This window comes from Emydura macquarii, unplaced genomic scaffold, assembly GCF_026122565.2.
Source record: "Emydura macquarii macquarii isolate MOO-44397 ecotype Brisbane River unplaced genomic scaffold, CSIRO-AGI_Emac_v2 contig_2768, whole genome shotgun sequence".
Classification (NCBI taxonomy): Eukaryota; Metazoa; Chordata; order Testudines; family Chelidae; genus Emydura; species Emydura macquarii.
This window is the reverse complement of record NW_027132905.1, coordinates 23,293,048-23,318,021: the sequence shown is the minus strand read 5'-3', so window position 1 is coordinate 23,318,021 and position 24,974 is coordinate 23,293,048. Positions and strand designations below refer to the sequence as shown.

Here is a 24,974-nt window from a genome sequence, read left to right as displayed (position 1 = left end):
CAGCACATCATTGTTTTACTATTACTGGCTACTACAATGGCAGGCAGATAGTACAGCTGTGGTCCTCAGAATATTCAGGATTTCTGGCCTGAGCACAATCACTTATGTAATGAAAAACCCATTTCTATTTCTGCATTCTCACTACTCTTCATACCGAAATGCCTTCTGCCGGTCTCCAATTTATTGAAACTTATTCTTCATCTAGACAGCCAGGCCAAGTTAGTATTAGGAATTAGTTTTTAAATCACTATTTTTCTATTATTTACTTTAGGATTTTTTGGAAGATTCCAAAGGTATAGTAAAAGTTTATCCTTTCACAAGGGCCCAGATACTTTTAATGGAGTGATCCCAAATATCTGATCTATGTCAAAGAGCTTTACTGAGTTCTAAGGTGCATTAAGTTAAGTAAAGAAATAAAGTCAGACTGTATAGACAAAATCATTAGGTCAAGAGTTAAAGTGACAAAAAGGGTAAAAAAATTAAAGTTACTAATGCACCATTCAATATTAAGAATAATCTCAGTCCCTGAGTTTTTTCCAGAATGGGCAGAATCCAATAACAGCTCTTTTTCCACTAGTCTTCATCAAGTTACATGCTCCCGGTTGAAGTATCAAGGTATTACAAAAGGGTTTATGAACTGATGGCAAGTGTACAAATTCAGATAAAAACAACAACAAGAAGACTTGGCTCAATATAGCTAATGGGCAGAAATTGCCCCTTTCTTTCCTTTTATGCTCTCCTTTACCATGTGACACAGCTTTACCAGGATTCTCTGTGTATTTTATTAGATTTCTCACTTTTAGGACCAAATACTACTCTGCCCTCAGATAAATGCACATAATTCCCATTTCAGGGAAAGAAAGCTAAGCTACCCCATAGCTTTTCCAAGCTCTTTGTCTGGTGTCTATTTGTCTACTCAGCTCCATACTTAAAATCACTTTCTTTCTTTTGTATGACTTATCACTCAAATTACAATAGAAATCCTCCAGCAACAATACACTGTAAGTGAGATAATCATGTTATCCTCTCCTTCTTCAGCAGCAGAAACACATTATTGTCACAAATCCCGTTCAACTCCAGGGTGATTCCAGCTGCTGGCAACAAGAAACAAAGTGTGCTGGTCCACTGCAGGACTGGCCTTGGCTGTGGACATTCAAATACTCCTGGAATTAAACTGAAGAAAGGCATAACAACACTCAGCAGAGGTAATAACGAAGCTTGCCTCTGTTTCGACAATCCTGAGTTATAAATTTAGCTTTGCCTGGCTCTTTACTTCTGCTTGTATCATGGCATATGATCATTACAACTGAAGTGCAAGAGCTTCTGCAGCATTAGGTCAGCTTTGTGATTCTCTGATGGTGAAAAGCTACACTAAAGCTGATAAGTATCCTGGCAGCAAAGGGTCCAATTCCACCTGCCTCTCAGTGTCAGGAGGTTTGGCCAGGGCACCCCCATGCTCTGACAATCACCCGTCTTTTGTTTTAATGTAAGTACAAGTATGTATACAGGTGCATGTAACTAAATAATTCAGATTCTAACTTAACATTTGTGAGCAAAAGACCTTTATTTTTGTCTTTCTGGTGAAGTTAGAAGCCATTCTTTTTTAAAAAGTTCGCTTTGCATACTGCATAAGTTTTTCACACCACCATAACCTTCCCTCTGGTTACAAATAATCTTTTCCCCCTTCAAGTTTAAATTAAAGCAAAACATTTCTGCTATGCCCATTCTATTTACAGCAAAACAACCCATTAGCACACAAATACTTTGTGTATATCAGGAATGGGCCAACTGACCTTTCAAAAAGTACTGTTTAATCCAAGTCAATGTCTGTGAGGCAAATAAAATATCCAGCAAACAGTGCAAGCATGTGTTCTCATCAGGCAAATGGAAACCTATCCCACTATACTTTTCTGGTACAAGGACTTTAAAGTATTTTCCACCCCATGACTTTCCTCAGATAGGACCCAGAAAAAAAAATGTTGGAAGAAAGCAGCTAATCAACCAACCAGTAAATTAAGAAAAGCTTAAAATTAAATTAACTGCAGCACTGTTATGCTTTATGTATATATATTACCTTTAAAAAATTAAACCTGACACAGCAGGATAAATCTGGGCTTCCCCAAAGAAGACAAAAACAAACAACAAAGCATATTCAAAGTTTCAGGTAAGGTTCAGCAATATCAACATATGATTGAGTGTAAGTTCCTTTGCTGTTCAAGTAGTACATTAGCTTAATTCCCCTCCCCGCACACTAATTAAAAGAGTGGTTATAGTCAGGATAGCGAATGAAATTATCACACTGTGGGGTTCAATGTTTATTATCTTGTTATCAAATCTGCTCAACGTATAAGTGAAAACATGATTTTTCTAACTATTAACTCTACACTCTTAGTCCTGGCTCTTTAATTCAAGTAGCTCTTTCTTCTTACAGCCGCTCCAATAATAAAGATTCTGGTGTCAGCAATGACAATGATGTGTGAATTAGCATAGAATCCCAACTCACTCTTCCCCCTCTGTATTAGTTATGCAGGGCTAAAGTAGAAAAAAACTTGCTCTGGTTAAAAAAAGAAAAAAAAAGAAGAAAAAAGCAGGTTTGGCTCGTAGGCACAAGAGGTTAATTTCTGCTCTCGGATCCAAACATGCAGTTTCTGTTTATCTCAATAAAAGGCACACACATTTACCATTATCTTTTAAAAACTGGCATACAATAGGCCTTCCATCATTTTTCAGGCAAAACTCCCTTGAAAATCAGTGGGAATTTGAACTGTAGAATTTGGCTCAGAAACCAGAAAGACTGAGATAGAAGGTACTATTTTGTTAAACTATAACTGCAATTTAATCTTGTTATATAAAGCATTATTGATAAAGTACAACACATTACATAGATTACATGGTACCCACACTAGCAACCTGTGAAAGCCAAAGTCAGGGACTTAACTACTGGACATTGGATGGATGGATGATCCTGACCATTTTATACCTAAATAGGATGTTATTAGGTGATTGAAAATATGACGATGCAACACAGGACTTGAAACAAAGTCTGAAGAAACAGAAAATGAAATTAACTCCTAATTACTGTTTTTAATACTGTTGTTTAGACATATTTGGTCTTACCGAGGCAGGTGTATAAAGTTCGCTGTCATTTCATATGCTAATGTGTCACTTCTATTCCCACGGTTCAATGCACACTACTCCATAATTTCTGTTGCCCGTTACCTTTTTTAATTATTATTTTCACATCCTTATGTTTTATTCTTACCTTTATTCTTAGCTTTGCCTTCCCAGCATTTCCCTGCATAACTGCTTGCCTCCTTTGCTAATTCTGTCCCTGTGTACTTGTGGTATTATAGAGTGGATACATTCGCAGAGGTTTTATAATCTATTCAGCCTCTTTCAAATTTGCTAAGTAAGGTGTGCTTAAAGTTAATTCTATGCTGAACTGCTTAGCTGAACTGGGGCCTAAATGTACTAAAGAAATATATAGCAAAACTTATACAAATAAACAAAGTAGCACAGTTAGAGCTTGCATAGAGCGTAAACGAATCCAGAAGTCTTAAACCATTGCCCCCTGTATACTTTTATGTGCAGCCAATGTGCAACCCCTAGACTACCCTTACACAGGCAAGAAATGAGAAATTTTGAGGGCTACTGAACACAGACTTTCCAGAGTAAATTACCACAAAAGTTATTTAACACAGGTGTTTCTGGTGTGGAGCTATATTAGGCAAACTTAATGTTCAATGGCCCAGAAGCTCACCTTTCCCCAGCAGTGATCTCATGCCAGAATGCTGGGCTATGACATAAAGCATGCCATATTAAACTGGCTTAAGGCTTTCAAAATGTTTTTGCTTCCCCTTAATTAGCTGGTAGTTTTCATCAGCTTCTGCACTTGTGAAATTCCTCCAAACAAACAAACAAACAAACAAACGAACCAACCTAGTGTTCTGCCACTGTTACATCACTGATCAGGATTCTGATCTCTGACACTCCAATGTACATCTAGATTCACACTGCTGAAGTAAGCTAAACTGCTCTGTATTAACACCGGTGCAAATGAGACTAGACTCAGGTCCACAGTGGCTATAAAACAAGGAAGTACTTTCTTCCACCTCCAGTAGCAGACTGAATTTGCTCCATTATGTGCAATGATAGGGTAGGTGTAACAAAAAGAAAGTGGGCACCACTGTGGAAGCTCTGTTGCACATTTGAACAGGGTAGTTAGGCAGAGTGGCCTCCCTCTGACCTTGACAGCGAGCGACGACCATAGGATGACCAGATGCCCCAATTTTATAGGGACAATCCCGATATTCGGGGCTTTGTCTTATATAGGCACCTATTACCCCTCTCTCCTGTCCTGATTTTTCACACTTGCTATCTGGTCACCCTAGATGACCACAATCCCCTGAGTGGTCAGAGCCAAGCCAGCCCTCCTCCCCCCTGCTCTCCATGCCAGAAGCAGAGGGGAGGGACAAGAAATATGAGAAGCCAGTCCTCCAGCTCAGTTGGGCTGGAGTCAGACACCTCTAGCCCGCTGCAAGACTCCAGACCAGTTATTGAGTGCTCTGCCCCCAGAGGAGACAGTGTGAAGAAGCGCTGCTGGGACTGCCTCCACTTCTTATTCAGAGGAGACCAAGTGTGGAGAGGAACTGCTGGGACTGCTGATTGCAGTTTATCCAGAGGAGACTGAGGACTCACAGGTGACAGAGCCTTGCCAATGGACTGTGTTAGGAAGTAGCCCAGGGAAACCAGATATTAGTCTGGTTATGTTGCCAGTAAATGAGTCAGTGTATTTCGGTGACTTCCCTGCTGACCCAGTGGCGGGACCACCTGCCACTGTTAGGGCCTGGCCGGGGACCTGGTGAAGTAAAGTGGGCCCAGGTCCCCCTGCCGCTGACCCTATCCCTAGGGTGGCAGCCAACTCACCCTAGGCGTGAAGGCCTATGCTTTGTGTGGTTTGCAGTCAGCCCTAGCCAGAAGGCTGGGCTAAAGACTGCCCCTGCTTTGCCCCGCCCAGAGGACTAGAGCCCTAATCTACTAATTAACAGTGTGATGTGTGATATAGGGAGGCAGAGTGGCCTCCCTCCAAGCTTGGCAACGAGGGATGACCACAGGCCACTACAAAACAGAAATATGAAGAAATTGTGCCATTGTCATACCATATTAACCACTATTTCCTAATAAGACTGTATTAGTCATTTAACCATAGTTAACCATTATCACACTGTTATATCGCATTGAACATTACTGTCATAGTAACTAATGTAAGTAAATATAAATATTTATGTATAAACAGTTTACCACTGGATAGTACCATAATGGGAAATATTACTAACGTTGTGTTACTATGGCTTCATGATGGGTAAGGATGGCTCTTTCTCGAGCTCAAGAGGTTATATTTCACTACCACCAGAAGCAGTGAAAAGGATTTGATTAGGAGGAGTTGGAAGGTGGCCTTGTTTGCGATCTTCAGTATGTGGCTAAAAAAAATGCAAGTTGATATGAATAAAAAGCATTCATTACTGTTTGCTCCGAGTCAGAGTAAGCTTGTTTGGATTGGGGCAGTGCATGGCGAGGGGAAAGGGTTTTCAATTTGAGGTATTTAGCATCAGATGGCTGCCCAGTGACCTATGTGAAATGAGTTATTAGTTCCTAGTTGACAGGTATCTGCTTCACAAAAACCTTCAGCAGAGAGGCCAAGAACTGAATAGGCAGGGAGATAAAACTATCCTTCACCAGAGGTGGTCCCTATTATGGAAAGCTTGCACTGCTGTGACTCATGGCATCCCTTTTCTGGGATCAAACAGAGGAGGTCAGTCCCCAGGAATCTCAGAATACCATACCATTCAGGACTTCCAATATCACCACTATTTTAAATTAAACACACACACAAACACCATGCACTCCTGTTTTGAATAATGCACTTTTCTTTAGTCCAGCCCTCTACCAGGTTACCCTGTACTGTGCAGGTATTATTGGTGGCATACTACCTTTTACTATGGCTATCACTATTTAATTCCACCTTTTACTATTGTTGATGAAGGAATTTGAGAGTATGGCTGGTAGCACACTTCTATGAAGAACTACTCCTGCTCCATGGCTGGAGCAGTGTCTGTAAAGCATCAGCAGGGGAGGAGAATTCTTCTCCTCTCCCAGCTCTGGAGGCAATCCTATTGTATAGCCTAGATGCACAGGCTATGCTGGGGCCAAGATCTGGGCCACAAAGATTACATGAAATATTTTCTATTTTTCCTTAAGGTCTATATTAAAAATACTGTGCCAGAACAGTATGTACCATGCTTTCCTCATGGAATTAGAACTGAGTCTAACCCAAGTTTCATTTACATGTCTCCAAAAAGACTTCTGGTATAATCTAAAAAAGCAAACAGAGAATTGCATCATGACTGTAGTTACAAATGGAGGGTAATATGCACATTTTTATGAAGACAGTCACCTCTAGGGAGAGCATGTTTGCAAAATATATTCCCATCAGTGACACAACACAATGAAAAAGGAGTCACAGGGGAAAGATGTGCACTAACATCTCCAGAAGAAGGCATAATGCCAAAAACTGGAAGCAAAGGGGTGCACAGCATGCTCTTCCTAAGAAGCTTCTTTAATTTCTTGCAGTATCACTGGCCCAAATCTCCTCTAGATAGGTTGCTCTTTCAAACACGAGAACTGGAAACTCTGAATTTTGACCTGCAGCTCTTCCATCCACTACTTTTTCTCAAGAGTGTGGAAGTAGGTCCCCACCCCATAGAATAAGTAGGGGAGTGACTCTAAAAATCATGTATCTTAGATCTCTGCGGATGTCAGGAAATGCACCAAAGTCCAGGGCCTTCTGCACAGGCCTTTTACCTCCATGTTGGTGCTCCTCAGCTGACATCCACAGCAAGATAAATGCTGTTTGTCTTCTTGCTAATGTAGCTGTTCAGTACTCTACAGTGTGTTTACTGTATAGCTCTTTCAAAGAAAAAAATTGCTTAGTATGCTAACTAGAAGCTTCTGCAATGAGGGTCTATTCTTGCAAGATGCTGAGCACATTCATCAAGGTGCAGAGCACCCTGAGTTCACATTGACTTCAGTGGGAGTTAAGGCTTGGCACCTTGCCAGACATACACAGCCCCTCTCACCAGATCAGACTCCAAACTGCATAATTCTATGGAGGTGTTCCCCCAACCCCTTTTCAGTACCAGTGTCCAAAGTGCTCGATGTACCTGATTTCAACTAAATCTGGACAAGACAGAAAGCCAAAGTGAACTGGCTTTCCAAGCCAAAAACAAAAGAAGAAAATAAAGTGATACATAAGGTCACCATAGGTGCCAGGCTTACTTGGCTTATCCTGATCTATAGACACAGAGCCAAAGGTCTCTCAGATTTATACCTTAATTGGCTCATTCACTCTGAACTTCAAATAAATTCAGCTACACTCTTTGTAATGTGGATGCCAAAAGATGGCAGCCAGCCAAACACAATTCCTTTCCAGCTTCACTTAGCTAGTTATCTAAGTTCCAAGGAACCATGAATTCCTTATACCAGGTGTATGTGTGGTTTATATTGCCTCCAACCATCTCTTTACTGAAACTTTTTCCAGTTCATGAGTGTTATTTATGAATGAAAGAAACTGCAAACATCAATGAACAAGAAATTCCTTCCAAATAGAAAAGTCTGCACTCACTTTACTGATTGATGCAAAGGAGATAATCCAGCTTGATAGTGGCATCCAATGCATTAATATTTCTTTGCATTAATACAACAACTTTGGTTTATGCACATATATAATAAATAAGGCATTGTTAGTAAAGATAAGTTCAGGAGGTCTTAAGACCTTTAAGTCTAGGGTCCATTTTATCTGAATCACCAGAGTTGGTTCTTTGATCTTCACAAAAATAAATGTCTTTGCATATAAGGAAAAGGTGATGGATAAAGCTACCATTACCTATTGCACAAGCTATTCTACTCTCTAACATTAAGAACTTTCACAGCCTATTTGTGTGTAGCAACGCTCTTATTTTATTTCTTTTGGACTGAGTTTAAGCATGTACTGGGGGAAGAAGAATCTTATATTTGCTTAATTAATAAGCCTGAGCCTTTGGTAGGTCTGTTCCTTAAATAACAGGATTCCCATCACATAATACAAAGGTGAATACAACATTTGAAGTCTATGCAGGAAGAATAAGTTTACCTTAAATCTCATCTGCCTTTATAGTCAAGTTACACTGAAGAGTGAATGAGAGCTAATATTTTTCCTATGCAGTGTACACACTACTGATGCTATATGTGTACTATTCTCATAATTTCTTTTTGTCATTTTCCTTTTATTTTCCCAAGTCCTGCTCTGTTTCACACAATGAGAGTAGACAAAATTGCAGCAGCACTCTAAGATTCATCAGTATGAGTCTCAACATATCAATTTTCAAGTGGAGCAACTTTAAACACATTGTAGGCTTTTAGTTTCCATAGAAAATAATACTTCTATTGTTTTCAGAGAACACGGTAAGTACCCAAAATTACCACACTTTTAACATACTGACATGTTGATGGCCAGATGTTCTTTCAAGCTCAAAGTCAGATTGGCAGAAGTCAGAGCAGTTTAGAGGCTTATTTAAAACATGGTATTTTATATTTGGCAGGAATTACTGTACTGAAAAGAGACAAGGTGACTTTCTATTTTTTTTTTAAGTTTATCATGGTTCTAAAGAGCTAAAAACTAATTTAACATGACAAATGCTTTCATCCCACCCCTATTATGCAGTGAAGAGCTCTGACAACAATGACATGAGCGGCATATGCTCTCTTTTTAACACCTCCTGAATTACTTTGTTTGCGATGTAACTCGGTTTTGCCACTCTGGCCAATATTTTCAGGATGCCCCAATTTGAACGGGGTGATCCTGCATCCTGTAAGCCTCACTTCCAGGGTAGCAAGGCTCAGAATAACATTTGTGGTGGGTGAGGTATCAGCATTTGTCTACACAAAGCACCACAATGTGATTTTGTATAGACACAATGTGCTGATATTTATCAAAACATGTTGAAACCACAAAGTTGCAATATGAATTTCGTGACATACAAGTTCATCCCACTGGAGAAACTCTGAAAGATAGCAAGCCTGGATTTAATTAAGTAGATGCATTTAGTCTCTTGGTCCATATGCAAAACTGCCACTGATGTGAGTTTATTTTACTATGGCCATGTAGCAGGGAGAGTAAGAGTGTAAGTTAAATGAGTGACAAAACAAAAATAGTCAGAAACTTTTTTAAAAATCAGTTTTATGATTTTTATCAGCTTAAGTGTCCCCCCCCCCCGGCCTTTTCCCTAAGCAATAGAAAGGAAGTTGTTTGTCTCACTTCTATTTTCACCACGCTTAAATGCTGGGGGGGGGGGGGGGGGAGGGGGGAGACACGACGACGACGACACTGGGGGTGGTTCAGGCTAAAACTGCTCCAGGGAAAGTGAAAATTAAGGTACAGATCCAAATTTTCAAGCACATATGCCAAAGTTCCTGTAGAAAAACATGTTCATGCAGACACCTGTGTGTGTACAAAACAAGCATAAACATGAATAAAATAAGTGACATTTTCTCTCATACACAGGGTCATTACGATATCAGATCAGGCTAATTGGCCCATGGGTTGCCATATCCTCTCCCGACAGCAGCCAGGATAAGAAACTTCAGAGGAAGGTGCAGGAAATGCCATAATTGACACCTGCTGATAAAGGAAGTTTTCTCCTAGCCTGTCAGCTAGCAGTTGGCTTACACCCTGAAGCATCAGTATTTGTATCCCTTCTGAAAAAGTCATCCCATATTTGTCCTGTCTAATCTGTGGATATTCTCATGATACATATAAAATACCCAATTCTTTTTTGAATCCTACTAAGATCTTGAGCTGGCCTCAGTGATCTATTGGGACAATGAATTCCAATGGTTAATTGGGCATTGTGTAAAATGTATTTATTTTGCAGAGCTTTAAAGGTGTTGCCTTTTGATTTCATTCAATTTCCTTTTGTTCCTGTTTTGTAAGAAAAAGCAAGTAGGAGTGCTTAATTTACTCTATGTCACACGTTATTTTGTATGCAAATATCACTGCCCCTCTTATTTGTTTACTCTCTAAACTAAACAGTGCCATTTTTTTCAATCTTCCCTGACATGGCATTAATAATTGTTATCAACTGTCTGTGAACTCCATCTACTTGATGCTATATATCAGAGGTTTTCATTTAGCTACCCACAAGGATGCCCAGGTCTTTCTCCTAAAAAGGCCACAGTTAATTTAGAACCCATAAAATGTCTGAGTAGTCCAAGTTATTCCTTCCATTGTGCTTTACTTTGTACATATCAACTCTGCATTTCATTTATCACTACAATGCCTATTCTCCCAGCTTTGATAAGTCTCGCAATCTTTCACAGTCTTATCTAGTCTTGACAAACCTACGTACTTTTGTGTCATGTGCAAATTTTGACTCCTCACTGTTAATTTCCTTTTCCAGATCATTAGTTAACACATTAAAAGATACTAGTCCAAGTCCTGAATTTGAGGTATTGCATGTTTGTATTAGCAGCTCAGCTACTTCATTCTGAAGTGCCTTCAGAACTCTTGGCTGTATATCATCTGATTCTGGTGACTTGTTCTTCAGTTTATTCCAACATCTTTCCTTTTGACATCTCTAATTCTGACAGTACCACCTTTCTTACACAAGGACAGCAGGTTTGAGGATGGTATCTTCCCATCATCCCTTGCAGGGAAAACGGATGGAAGAAAAATCATTCGGCTTCTCTGCAATTTCTTGTCATCATTAAGAGTTCCATTTACTCTCTTAGTCTACTGGATTCACCAAATTTTCTCACAGGACTCCTGCTTCTGAAAAAATTCCTTGTTCTCTATTTTTATGTTTTTGGTTACTTGCTCTTAAAAATTCTTCTCCTTCACCATACCAGGACATGACACAAAACTGGGGCTTAATTGATTCTTCTTTCCACCAATATTCCTTTTTTAAAACCTACTTCCTCCTCTTGCTTACTGGACAACTGCACTGTGTTTATCATTCTCCAGTCAGGATAGCGGTTAAGCAACCACCAACGCTTCTCTGCAAACTGACCATTTACTTTATTCATCTGAAGTTATAAACCATTCCTCAATTCTCAAGGGTCAAGGGATTATCTAATATACATTCATAAATAATAAGAAATGACAGAGTATAAAGTAATAAACCATCCACTGAAGATTTGTTTTATCTTACAGCAACCTAAATACCAAAGATAAATATATTTAATCACCCATCATTTCCAAGTTACATCCGTGATTAAAATACTGAACTTGCAGTATATGGTTTCCTTTTTGTATAATTGCTCACACAGACAGCTATTGTATCTTAACCGTTCAACAAATAACATGGTTTCCAATATTTTTCTTTATATAACAAGCTAAGCCATGGATAATTTGAGGTTTACTACAGGAATTACATATTAATTACCCCTGTACTACCTATTAGGCTGCGTAAAATGAGTGAAAGTTTTTAACTCAAACACAGGGACATTGCCACACCAGATCAGGCTAGTGGTCTGAATTGCTGTACCTTCTCCATGACAGCAGCCAGGATAAGGAACTTCAGAGAAAGGTGCACAAAACCCCATAATGGACAATGAACCATCTGCCCTATGTATGGCAGCAGAAAGTTAACCAGGCAGCTATGCTTCTCTCTCTTTATACATTAATCTTTTATGGAAAGTCTAAATTGTGGAGTAACCTATTTATAAGGCCTTTGCCCATCCCATTAATTTTGATTCCATAGGATGAAAAGTTATGCTGCAGATAGAGAAAAAAATTCCCCTGTGAAACTCTGGCCTTCTACAAACCTTTGCTGCCCACCATCATGTTCATACGTTGACAGAGATGGTATTTGCTCACAAGTTTGTTTCCCTCATGTCAGTTTTCAAATGAAAGCAAATGTGGATTTCTCGGTCTCTGATGTAAATCAACCCACCCTCTGAATGCTAAACCTTCCCTTATCAAGGAGCACTTTTGTCTCTAATTTTAAGATAATTCTGCAGGGTACTCTCTCCCCTGCCCCCTCTTCCCCAACACTTTGCCATGAACCAGACTGGACTAAATGACAAGTATTTTCAAAACAATCTCCCTGGCAGAGAGACTCACAGCATCTTTTTCAAGCACTTTATTCCTCTACCCCCAGATTCTGAAAATTACTCACTTTGCAGACTACTGCAGAAACATGTGCAACATGTCTGACAAGTACTTTCTCCTATGGAGGATGATCTTCTTTTGGACTGAACTGCTAAACTGTTGACATATAGTCAAAGGAAGCTATGGAGTTTGTGCAGGCTGCCATGAAAATAGTTGCATTGCTATGCGTGCTTGGCAACCCCAGTAAATCATGAAATTGTTTTAATGATACTAATGTTTGCCAGCACTTTTCTTTTTTAAAAAACACACAAGATGCCAACTGCAGACAATTGCGTTGGGGGACAAACTAATTAAAAGTAAAGCAAGTAATCAAGAGAGCCCCAAAAAGCTCAAGGAATGTATTCAAAGAACTGGTTAAGACTACATGAAGGGATATAACATAATGTGATCAGCAACTCCGCTCATGACACAATGAGATAAAAACAAAAGTTAGAAAGAGGTTTTATGTATTTTGGTTGTGCCAGAGACTCACCCATGAATGTATGGAGAAATAGAACAAGATAACAGGGAAGGAAAAGAACCATCTAGTATTTAGTCACACTCAGCAAGGCTAACTGCAACCACTGGCAGCCTGTATATTGACAGAGCCTTGGGAATCAAGTAATTTGTCTTTTCCTTTAAGTGCAATGGGACTCTAGGCATTGTTTGAATGCAGAATCAGAAAGCCTTCCAATGTGTGTTCCGTATAACACAGTTCTCTCAGAATATTCTCCAGTCAGTGGATAGCACATCACAAAAGCGTCAGCCTCATTTGGAGGAATGGGAAGAGGTGCATACCTGCCTGATAAGGTAGCACCATATACCAAATATTTTTAATCATAATGTAGTATACAGCAGTAAAAGCAAAGAAAGCCGGTTTCTCCAGCCCTTGATGTTAAACAGCTAACCAGAGGCCTAAGATAAATTATATGTTTCTGAATTTTGGAAAAATTACAAAAAAGTAATTTTATCTTTTATAAGCAAGCACATTTGTGAAGGGATTATAACAGCCTTACGTTTGTTGAGTTTTAACATGGTGAGATGACTGTGACAAACCCCACATTGCACAACACAAGGTTAATGAGCTAATGTGGGCTCAGTTGGCCATGCTTCACCACACCTGTGGGAAATGCCAGAATTGGAGGGAGGAGCTTAAATGGGAGACACCTATCTTAGTTGGTGGCAGACCAGTGAGAAGAGCAAATCTCCAGTCCTTAGTTCCTAGAGAAAGGCCCTAGCTAAAGGCAAGGAATCCTCTGCCAACTGCTGCCTTCCAACCTTTCCCTGAAGAAAAGGAGGACTTCTTGTAGATTCACTTATGATAGGAGTATTTTTTGACACGAGCCTACTTGGGGCCCTCTGCTTTACAGAAGCCTGCTGAGGGGACAGAACTCTTATCCCACCTATGGGATTTTTCATTTACAAAAGTCCACTTCACTTGTGTTCATTGACAAACCCCGGAAAGGGTGGACTACCCAGGACTCGGCCAGAAGGCTGAGCCTCTTGATACTAGACGGATGTGTTGAAACACTCAAACACCACGAGTCTGGGTGAGTGCTAGGATGCCCTGGCATAGGAATCCCAGTGACTTGACTCAAGAAAAATGCAACACAGTTTGGTAGTAGGAAACAGAACTTCTTGCTAGCTTGCGCAGGATGCAGTGAAAGATGCACTTACCTATGAAGTAGGCCAGCAGGATGGCAAGCAGGACTGCAGCAGCAATGGCTGATAAAGCAGCACATTTCCAGCTACAATACTTGGAGGGTTTTTTCAGCTTGAAAGCATTTCTGGAGAATGTATTTCGAGGCAACAGTCTGGGAGGTGGTGTATAAACTGTTCCTGAGGTCAAAGGGTATCCAGGGGAAGAACTACTGAACAGAGGGGTGGTTCCAGAAGATGTCTTAAACAAGAAATGCCTGAAATGCAAGAAAAGAGACAGTTAAAAAGTTGCAGTACTATAGCTAGGGAAGAATATCTTCTCTCTGCACCTTCTTCCACACTGGCCACTATGTCTGTGCAACCCTCTCTGATCTGTCACATTGCCTCCATCATCTTCCCCTGGAAGACCCTCCTTACAATAGTACCTCCAAGAAGCCTACAAACCTTTGTTCTACCCTATCTGTTTAAAGAAATGTTAACAAAATTGACAATAGAAAATGATAAAATAATCCAAGCACAAAATCCTGGAACTAACACAGTGTGTTTTAAGCTTCCTCATTCAATCACTTTACTTTCTGTATCCCATCCTCCGTCTACACATTGTCTACTTCATCTGTAAGCTATTCAGGGCATGGGCCTGGGCCATAAATTGTAGGCTGTCATAACTCCACTGACTTCAGCGATGCTACTGCTGATTTACACTGGGATGAGAAAGTAGAATAAAGTCCCCTATTTTTACTGTCTGTAATATGCCTAGCACACTTTTGGCATTGTATAAAGTTAATGATAAATAAGCAGTAAGAATATCATCTAGACTTCCTCCATTTAATATAAAAATAAAGATTAGGTTCAAATAATCAGTGACTCTTAAGGAAAACAGGACTAAGAACAGCTATTTTTTAATTCTTCTTCTCTCTTCTATTTTTAAATTAAAAATAAAACAACCCAATTATAATGTTAATGCAAGAGGTCAGCCTGGCAATTCGGGACCCTGAATCATTCAGTTATTTATATAACATGTAGAGCATGTGGCAACAACTGTGCAACCCTATCACAAACTGCCCCATCACTGTCCCTTAAAAACCTATTCATGAGGAGACCACCTTTAGAGATCAGCAGATAGTTCAAGATCATCCCCTTCAGTCCTTGGACTCCCTGTGAGTGTGCCAATATAGATGCTAATTAGTTGCATATATGGGGATGCTTCTGGGCATCTATCCACTATGGCCTGGAGTGAGTTCAGCAACTTATTTCACATAAGCCATTGTACTGCCATGGGATGCTGACGTTTCTAAATTTAAAAACTATCCCTGTCCGTAACAACAAATCCCAACAACTGCAAGGGGAAGGGAGAATTTTATATTAAAAACATTAAGAACATCTGAAAATCTGAGCTCATGACAGACTTCTTATTGCCACAGAAGTTTGTTTGATCACTTCAACTACTGTTACACTTTAAAGTATAAGATAAATAAAATATAGCTTTACTTTTGTAAGGATCTTCTCTTAATTCATTGTGGGTTTAGCTGCAACTTGACATGGTGTTAGTTTAGACCCCAGCCTGACCAATTAAGTGCCTTTTGGTATCACCTGAGATGGCACCATCAAGCAATGGCATCTGTTTAGCTATAATTCTCAGATTTGGAAGTGATATCACTACAAATTTCTGTCAGTTTGAATTTGCTTAAGGCACACAACTCGCTCCAAAATGTACAATACCTGTGTGCGTATTAGTTTAACTAAACCCCTATCTTTCCTAGTAAACATTCTTTCTTCTTTTGCAGGCTTAGATGGCTTTCATGTGGAATCTATAGTCCAACTAATATTCTGAATTGAACACTGTGCTAGTCTCAGTAATAGTGGTAGCAATGACTGGTAGCAGAGCAGAGCTTGAAAAGCATTTTAAGTCTATATGAGAGACACCTGTGAGAGCAATAACAAACAATTAAAGAGAAAAAATAATTGGCATGAATTCTGCAAGGTCCTAAGTGCCTCTTGCAATCAAAACACGTTGAGGGTGCTCAGCAATTTGCAAAATTGGGCCCATAGTCTTTATTAACATTAGGTTTTATGTCAGACACAAGAATGTGAGGCCAATGATAAAGGTCTGAAGAAACAAACAAGTAGGTCACTATCAAATCACTTATTATGAGCTTTAAAATCAGTAGTTAGTCACTGTTTTTTATAACAATGATTTGGAAGTCTGAAAGCGAAATGTGTTCCCAAGTACATTTCCCCCATCATTACACACATACAGACTCATTTATCTTTATACAGGGTTGTATAAAGCACTGAAGCATTTGTTTCTAAATAAAATGAAGTGCATGGACTTCACAAATAATTATCAGAAAATAAAAGGCAGGCTATGCTGTGGGTCTGACAACTTTGACACTCTCAATTTAAGACTACATATTGGAGTTTGAAGATGGTCTCTGAAAATGTGCCTTGCTCATACAGTTATATAATCTGATAAACATTGAATCAGATATTCTTGTTCACTGTTTGATTTTAAAGAACCAAAAGGCTCATCCAGCACATTACCATTAAAGCCAAAATACAGCCCTTGATAGAAGTGGACACAACTTCTGTCAATTTCAGAAAGGGGTGCATTCACTCACATCAGTATTAGTATTTACTTATAGTATAAAAATCCTTAAGAAGCTCCACAGAAAAAACTACATAATCAGCAGCTGGTTTTGAAACCTAAGTATCTCAGACATTTTCACTTTAAAAAAAAATAAATAAAAGTCCCTATCCTAGACTGTTTGCAAAACAATGACTAAAGAAACAGTATAATTCCAACCAATTATTTAATGGCGCATGTTCTCTAGTTAATCTTCCTGCCAAATAGCATTGCTATTCTTTACTACTATAGGTTAAGTGTTAGAAACATTACAAACCCTTGTTTTCCACATTTTTATAAGCGGACTATGAAAGTGTGTTCATGGTCAAAGATGCAATTAAAAGGTTTCAGCACTTGCAAATTAAAACAAATCTTTCAGACTATATTCCACCTAGAAGGATGCAAGAAATAACAGGAATGGTTTCAAATGCTTTTTACTGTCATAATAAGGGTGTCTTTCATTAACTGAAATGAAAATGGGGGAAGAGGCGAAATAGGGCTGGCTGAGTTACACCACAGCTTTTGAGATTTCTATTCCTCTTGTCTGAGTGACAGGTTTATCAGCCGCACTCTAAACTCCCCCAAAATGCTCATTATACCAGCACCCCTTTCCAGTTTTGAGCCTAATGTGCTTTAACAAACAGTTTTTCTGCTCGCTTCTTTTTTTATCCCTCAGAGAAATCTCAGTAGAGTCAAGAGGCACAAAAGTGCTGATCTGAAATGTCCTGGTTTTTAGCCCAGGATCTCTATGTGCTGTTGAGCTAACAGGGCCAACTATAGTATCAATAAAAGTTTGAATAGAACACATTGTTCAAATGAACTTAGGTATAATGTCACACATGCACACACACACACTTAATTCCTAATAGATTTTTAATATTACATGTGCAGGATGAAACTTAATGAAATGCTAGTAAGAGATTCAGACGAATGCATGGAACTGTGCTATTCTCAAAGATAAGGTAAAAATGGATGAGATATTTTGTGGGGGGAGGTGGTGGAAACCTTTTGGATTTTTTAACATTTTATAGGTCTTGTCTATGTTCTTTGAAAGATTAGAATTTCTTGTCTCTAAAGCAATACTTTTTATAAAGTGGCAGCCAGTAAATGGTACAGTACCACATAAAACTACGGTAATTAGGTTTTCAAAAGTTATAATAAAACATTTAACTAGAGATATGTTCAATAACCACCTTGCTATTCTACATAATTGGCACTTTGTTCAGAAAAAGATGAAGACTAGAATAGCAGAGGTAAAGGAGGTCAAGACAGAGAAGCATTGATAGAGTTGCACAGGAAACTTAGAAAAGGAAGAACTTAATGGTTAATAAAACGGCTTTTCACCCTCACAGCTTCCATGAGAGTCCAGGTTGAGCTTTTAAAGGAAGTAATTGACTTGTCCCTGGTCAGTTCCTAAATACCGAGGACCCATAGTCATAAAATCTGTGTATTGGATTTGACATGTTCCAGTACAAACAGTTGTCTGTGGACCAAGGATAAGTGTAGGACACAATCATTTTTCAGTATTAACTATAGTGTATTCATGATAAGATTGGAGAGTGCTTGCACCATGACTGCCTACAACATAAAATGGAAAGGAATTCACCTCTTTCACTGCCCATTCAAGTAACTTTAAATAGAGTCCATATTTTTAGTGTAAAATTATAATTAAATCAATAATCAATTGTCCTAAGCATTATCTGCAGCTGGCTGGTGCTACAAAGAAGAGCATATTTTCCATCCCTAATTAGCATCAGCGATCTTAGTACCAAGACAGGAATTCCTCTATGAAAACAATACACACTGGGTTAAGTGGCGCAATAGATTTAATTTACCTTCCATGGATAGAGAATGGGACTAAAATTATGTTTGGCCCACAAGGGAATTGAGTTTGACAGTGTCAGCCTAATCTATAAATGATTTTTGTCCATATCACAAAACTGTTATGTGATTCTGCATAGTTGGCATTCTCTGCTCTGGAACAGGCCAAGACTAGAATAGCAAGGATACTGCAGTTCAGGAACTGAAGTATATAGGGAAAGTTATGGGAGTAAATCTCCATACTGCATATATACATTAGGTTAACACCTCCTTAAACAATGATATTTGCACCTCAAAGTCATGAGCATTAGAATGTATCAGTCAGTTCCCTTTCTCTAAACAATGTCTACTGAGAGTGACGGGCAGAGTGATGCAGGGGGTGCCCCATTAGAAAATGTCACTGAGGCCATGAGAAAAGCAGCATAGTATATAAATGGAGGTTACTTACCTGTAACTGGAATTTCCTTGAGATGTGGGGTCCCTATCTGTATTCCATGCATTAGTACTCATGCACCCAAGTCCAGAAACTCTAGCACGCAGTGTTTGTTAGCCCACGTATGCACAGTAGATCTTGTGCTCCCACAGTAGGGCATAAGGGGTAGCATGGGTCAACACCTCTCCAGTTCCTCTTACCATGAATTCAAAAGGATCTGAAGCAGAGGTGATGGAGAACAAGTAGTGGAATGAAGATAGGAACCACACATCTCAAGAATTTGTTACAGCTAAATAACCTTGATTTCTTCTTCGAGTGATGATCCTTATGTGTATTCCACATGTGGGAGACTAACAAGCAGTGGTCAAACAGGAGATGGATGCACAGTATTTATATACTATGCCAAAGAAGTAATAGCTGACTGTAATACTGATGTAGAAGACTGGACCAAAGGTAATGTGTTGTGAAGGTGTGCAAGGAACTTCAGGTAGCTGCTTTACATATTTCTAGTAGAGGCACATCTCTCAAATATGCAGCAAGGGCTGCTTGCACTCTGGTGGAATGAGCCCTCACCTGCTCTAGGGGGAGGGGGCGGGCGGGATGTGGGCTATTTGATAACAAAGGATAATACAAGCAGAGATCCATTTTGAAAGTCTTTGTGCAGATATAACTTGACCCTTTGATCTCTCTGCCATGGAAACAAAGAGTTTAGGCGTCTTTCAAATGTATTTTGTTCTTGGTAGATAAAAGGCCAGTGCCTTCAGATGTTCAGAGAATGCAGCCTCCTGTCTTCATCCAAGGTACATGATTTAGGAAAATATACCAGTAAGTGGATGGTTGACTCATATGAAACAAACTATTTTAGGGATAAATTTTGGGTGGAAGTGTAACAAGTCCTTTTATTTATGGAAGGAAGTATATGGTGAGTCCTCCATCAGTATCCCCAGCTCACTGACTGTTCTGGGTAATGTAATGGTGATTAGAAAGGTCACTTTCATGAACAGATGGGCTGTAATGCATGTGGCTAGATGATCGAAGGGAGGTCTGGTGAGAGACAATAGCACAAAATTGAGGTCCCACTGCCATACGAACTTCATCAGTGGTGGAAAGGATCTAAGTAGTCCTTTCAAAAGTCTACTTGTGATAGGATGAGTGAAGATCATGCAATTATCCACCAAAGGATGAAAAGCATTGATTCTTGCTAAATGCACCTTAAAAGAATTGAAAAAGAGGCCTGAAGACTTAAGGATATGTAGATTTCCACTACAGCAGGGTCCCAGCAGCTTCTGGAGGTAACTGGCATTGCTGAGCCCAAAGAGAAACACCTCCATTTAGCAGAATAACATCTTCTAGCAGAGTCTTTCCTGCTTTGGTTAATGATGGATTGCACCATTTTGGAACATGAGCTCTCTACATCCAATACCCATCCAAATACCAGGCTCTGAGCTTCAGTGGTTCTGGATTCGGATACAGGAAAGTGCCTTTTGTTGTGTTAGAAGGTCCGGATATAAGCAGATGTTTAGGGTTGACACAGACACCTAGGAGCTTTAATAGATCCATAAAACAGAATGGTTTTGGCCCATTGGGCACAATAAAGATGACTTCAGCTCTGTTTTGGTGGATTTTCTGTAGAACCTGTGGTATTAATGGAATGGAAGGGAAGGCATACTTCAGATGATCCAAGGTAGCAGGAGGGAGTCCCCCCATCGAGCTCTTGCTGAGGGCTGCTCTGGAGCAGTATAGGGGAAGTTTCTTGTTCACCTGTGAGGTGAGAACGTCGCAGGATGGCACTCCCCTTTGGGTGAAGACCTCATCGAGAACTGAATCATGAATCTCCCATTTCTGGTTCATTGAAAAATGCCTGCTGAGACTATCTGCTGGGAGTTCTGCACCCCTGGTAAGAATACTGCTGAAAGGGTGATGTGATGGGTGATGAACCAATTCCAGAGATTGATTGCCTCTATTCAAAGAGGGAAGGATGTTTCCCCTTGCTTGTTTATATTGAAGACAATTGTCATAGTGTCCAACATTATTTGGACGTCTGGACCAGATTAGTGGGGGGAAGATATTGCAGGCTCAAAGGACTGCCCAGAGTTCTAATAAACTGATATGTGATCTGGACTCTGGAGGGATCCAGCTGCCTTGTGCCATATCATTGCCCATATAGGCTCCCCAATCTAAGAGAGATGGTTTGTAAGTGGAGATACTGTAATGGACAAGATCTAGAAAGCCAATTTAAACATGGATAAGAAACACAATAAAGAGCTACTCCACAAATATTAAATTACTCCTTTCATTAAGACAAAGGATCTTCAAAAAGCAATCCCTACTCCTCTACCGTCTTTATGACAACCTCACAGGGACCACCACCAGTGTAAATATGGAAAAACTCCACTGACTTCAATAGTTACTTGGGATTTACATGGGATAAACTGAAAGCAGAATCAGGGTCATGTCAGGTCTGAACAAGATCTCTTTTACACTAATGTAAAGTAGGAGTAATTTCACTGAAATCACTATAATTACACCAGAGTAAAATCAGTGTGAAGGTAATTCGGGCTCTGAACATCTCAAAAACATGTATTGTGATAACTTTAAAAGAGCTTAGTGCTTTTGAGAGCACCTCCACAGGTGCAATGTAAAACCTCAGCTTAGATCTATGTTCCTGCTAACTGCATCGCTATAATAAAAACAGTGTAGATTAGGAATGTCGGTCACCCTACAATCACACAGTCACCTGTGGCTTGGTTCACAAGTGCACGATGCACAATCACTGCATTCTTTTCATCCGCTCTGCCTTTCTAAGAGGCAGGTTGCTTGCCAGAATTCAAGAAACAGGAACAACCGGCAGGGCAATGGGATGAAGACTATACCAAATACTCTGATTCTGTACTTGCCAGTCATTCAGCAATTTAAAGCAACAATGCAGTCCTTCATTATTTTGGGAAGCTGATTACAAACAAAACAAATCCACAGAAGATTTTTTAAAGCAGGTTACAACCAGGATCTGTCAAATCCAAAAATGTCCAGGTATAGACAGAGAGATGTCTGCATTTAAAATCGGACTAAAATCCCTCCATATAGAAATTAATTGTCCTATGAAGACTTAGTTTGTCAAAGAGAATAATTCAATCATTAAAATGCCAGATGGAGGAATTTTAGCCCTATTTTAAATGCAATCTCTCTCTCGGTCTATACCTATAGTATGTGTTTTATATAAACTGTGTTTGTGCATGCAGTATCTATTACTCATATGATATACCTATGCAAACAGGTACCATATGCATAAACACCCACAAAGCACTATCTCCTCTGTACATAAAAACACACGCCACAGATACAGACAGGACCAAAATGTGTGAGAACATGCTATTTCACTACATTTCTTGGCCTGCAGCACATAATCAATATGCAAGGAACCACACGGTTTAGTAGCCAAGAAAATGCCATTAGGCAAGGAAACAATAATTTAGAATCAACACATAAATATTGTTATGGCACTTAATATCCACTCAAGCAGATTCTGAAACCATTCAGCATCAACCAAGTTTCCAAGGAATCATTATCTAAAACCAGCACACCGGTCGTTGAAAGGCTCCTGGTTTCTTAAATGCTGAGTTCTCTAGGCCCCCGAGGCAAAGCTTTTAAAAAATGCAAGTGTTAAGACAGACTGTCATGCATGTTGCCTTAAGTACCAGGAAGCTTGTCACTGCCATCTTGAAACTCTTAACAAAGACACAGTTGGACACACAGAAGCACAGTAATTGAAAGCTGCCTGACAGGAAGGTAGTGTGTTACACTAAAAGGCAGGTGCCAGCCTTTAGGGCACTTTATTCTGTCACAGCATTAAACAGAACATAAAAGGGGATGTGGAGAAGGCTTCAGTTAAAAGTAACTAAAGCAGATAGAGTAAGAGAAAACATCGGTACAATACAATGGCTGTATTAGCATCATATTGTTTAATGAGTGGCAGCACTTTTTTCAAAGGACACGGTCACATTCTCAAGCAAAACAGTTGCATTGGGTGCAGGAAGGGAGAGGTTAGTATGACTCTTACACAAGAGTACCAGTGTTATGTCTACAGCTGGACATGTCTTCATCTACTCAAAGACACCAACAGCTTGATCCTGTCCTCAGAAAGGCAAGCATGAATTGCCACATATTGCAGTGGCACTGACTTTACAAGGCATGCAATAATGCGTGCTAGTACACAAGCCCTTGTTAAAAATAAAAATCAGTGAAAATAATTCCAGATGAGAACACACCTCAACAAATTGGTAGTAATGTGCATGCGTATTTGCACTAAATCAGTGGTTCTCAATCTGCGGCCCAGTCAGCACACAGCTGTGGCCCATTTGACATCCTCAGGTCTGTAACTAGGGCAGGGTGAAAGGAGCTCCTGCCCTGGGCACAGTCAGCAGTGGGTGTGGGCAAAAATGGGGTGGCTCAAGATTGGGCCCATAGCACCGGCAGGACAGGGTTCTCAGCCACCCCCACCCCGCAGGAGCATGGGTCCAGTGACCCTGGCTTGAGCAGGCTCCCCAGCACTAGGACCACAGTGGCAGGTGGGGCTACACAAACCGAGGCACGGGAGGGAGGTGCAGGGGCTGCGACGTGGGATACAGCTGGTAGATAAGGACAAACTCTAGGTGGGGGGACCGGTGGCTGGACGCAGCCCCTGAATAGGGAGACTGAGGTCTGGGGGACAGTCCTTGGGGGGTGAGAGGGGCTGAGTGCTAGGGACAGTTGCTGTGAGATGGTGGGGGGCTGGGTGCTGGAGGTGGCAATCCCTGTGGGGGGGCGTTTCTGTCTCTGCATGTCAGGCACATGTGCCAGACCAATGTTTGAGGGGAGAGAGGGTTTGGATGCTCGGGAGACAGTCCCTGGCTGGGGCCTGGGTGCATGGGAGACCCCCACCAGGCTGGACTCACCATCTTTGCAGGAAGGCTCCCCGCAACTGCGCTTTCCAGGAGCTCAGCCCAGCCGCACCGTCAGCAGCAGCGCGGAAGTCAGGTGGCAATACACTATGCCATGCCACCCTCACAGTAAATTAATTCATTTTAACAATTAGTGTTTTGATTTATTTTGCTAAATTAAAATGCTCTTGGTAGACATTTTTCAGTGTTGAAATGAAAGGTACTATATCTTTCTGAATCGTATTGCTGTCATAGAACAAACACTAAACCTTATTTTTTTGGTAGATGTAATGGTAGTATATGCATTGTGCGTATGTGGCCCACCTAACAGAGAGCTGCATAAGCAGCCCACAGAGTTAAATAGATTGAGAAACCACTGCACTAGATAGAATCAGAACTGCTCCACTGTGTGTCATAGACCCAAACCTCCAATAGCTACAGGCAGTTCTCCTTTAGCTCAAATTGTAGGAGACTGTCCTTTTAAAGAGGGAAAGTTTGGTTTTATCTTCTGCCAAGTTCCAAATGGCTATGGTTTGCAGCACAGTGACAATCAAACTCCTAATTGGCCATGGATTTTACTCCAGTAACAATGCTGATAACAATAATATTCTGCACTTCAATAGCTCCTTTCATTTAGGGGATCTCAAAGCTCTTCACATTAATTAATGAACTAAGCCTCAACACTCCCTGGTAGGCAGACATGCAAGACTGTTCATGTCCCTTTAACTGAGATCCTTCCTTGAATTACAAAGAATCTCAACAATAGGACTACCCACATAAAATAACCTTACGATCAGACACTATATTTAAATGTACCAAGGATAAAAGCCTAAATCAGGCTAATGAATTAGGAGATGGAAAAAAAAAATTTTAGTAAAAAAATCTTAAACATGTTTCCCTCTTGCTCTAAAGTGGATTCCACTGTTTGTTTTTCATGACCCAATCTTTACAAACTAGAGTGAGAGCAAAAGATGAAAGCAGAAGTCCTGACTTCTAACAGCTACAATATCCCTATCATTATTTGGAACTTCTCTCTTAAAGAGGTGCTTTTGCCAGTATTTGTCCCCTTCTCCATTTTCTGATGATCAGAGTCTAGATTTGTCAGGCTAACCTACAACTACTTTAGTCTGCTAAACTGACCTTTCTAAAATGTTTCTGCACTTCCTCCAAGTATTTGGCCCAAACGGCCATAAACTGCCTGAAGAACCTTTTGGGCAAAGCTCAAACTATCCTCAGGTTCTCTAACATGCTTCATTCATTTATTTATTTAAACTTATTTAAATAGGCCCAGAAGGCACCTGGCAGCTGTCTTGGTGCACAAGAAGTCTACCCAGCTTC

General features: G+C 40.1%; 1 protein-coding gene across 1 annotated transcript in view; it reads right to left on the bottom strand.

Annotated features, from left to right (window-relative positions):
* Positions 1–24,974, bottom strand: part of TENM2 (teneurin transmembrane protein 2) — a 722,842-nt gene that overhangs the window by 196,653 nt on the left and 501,215 nt on the right. The window contains exon 7 of the mRNA XM_067566613.1: positions 13,862–14,100. Within this exon, the coding sequence (XP_067422714.1) occupies positions 13,862–14,100 (239 nt within the window). The remainder of the gene's footprint in view (positions 1–13,861; positions 14,101–24,974) is intronic.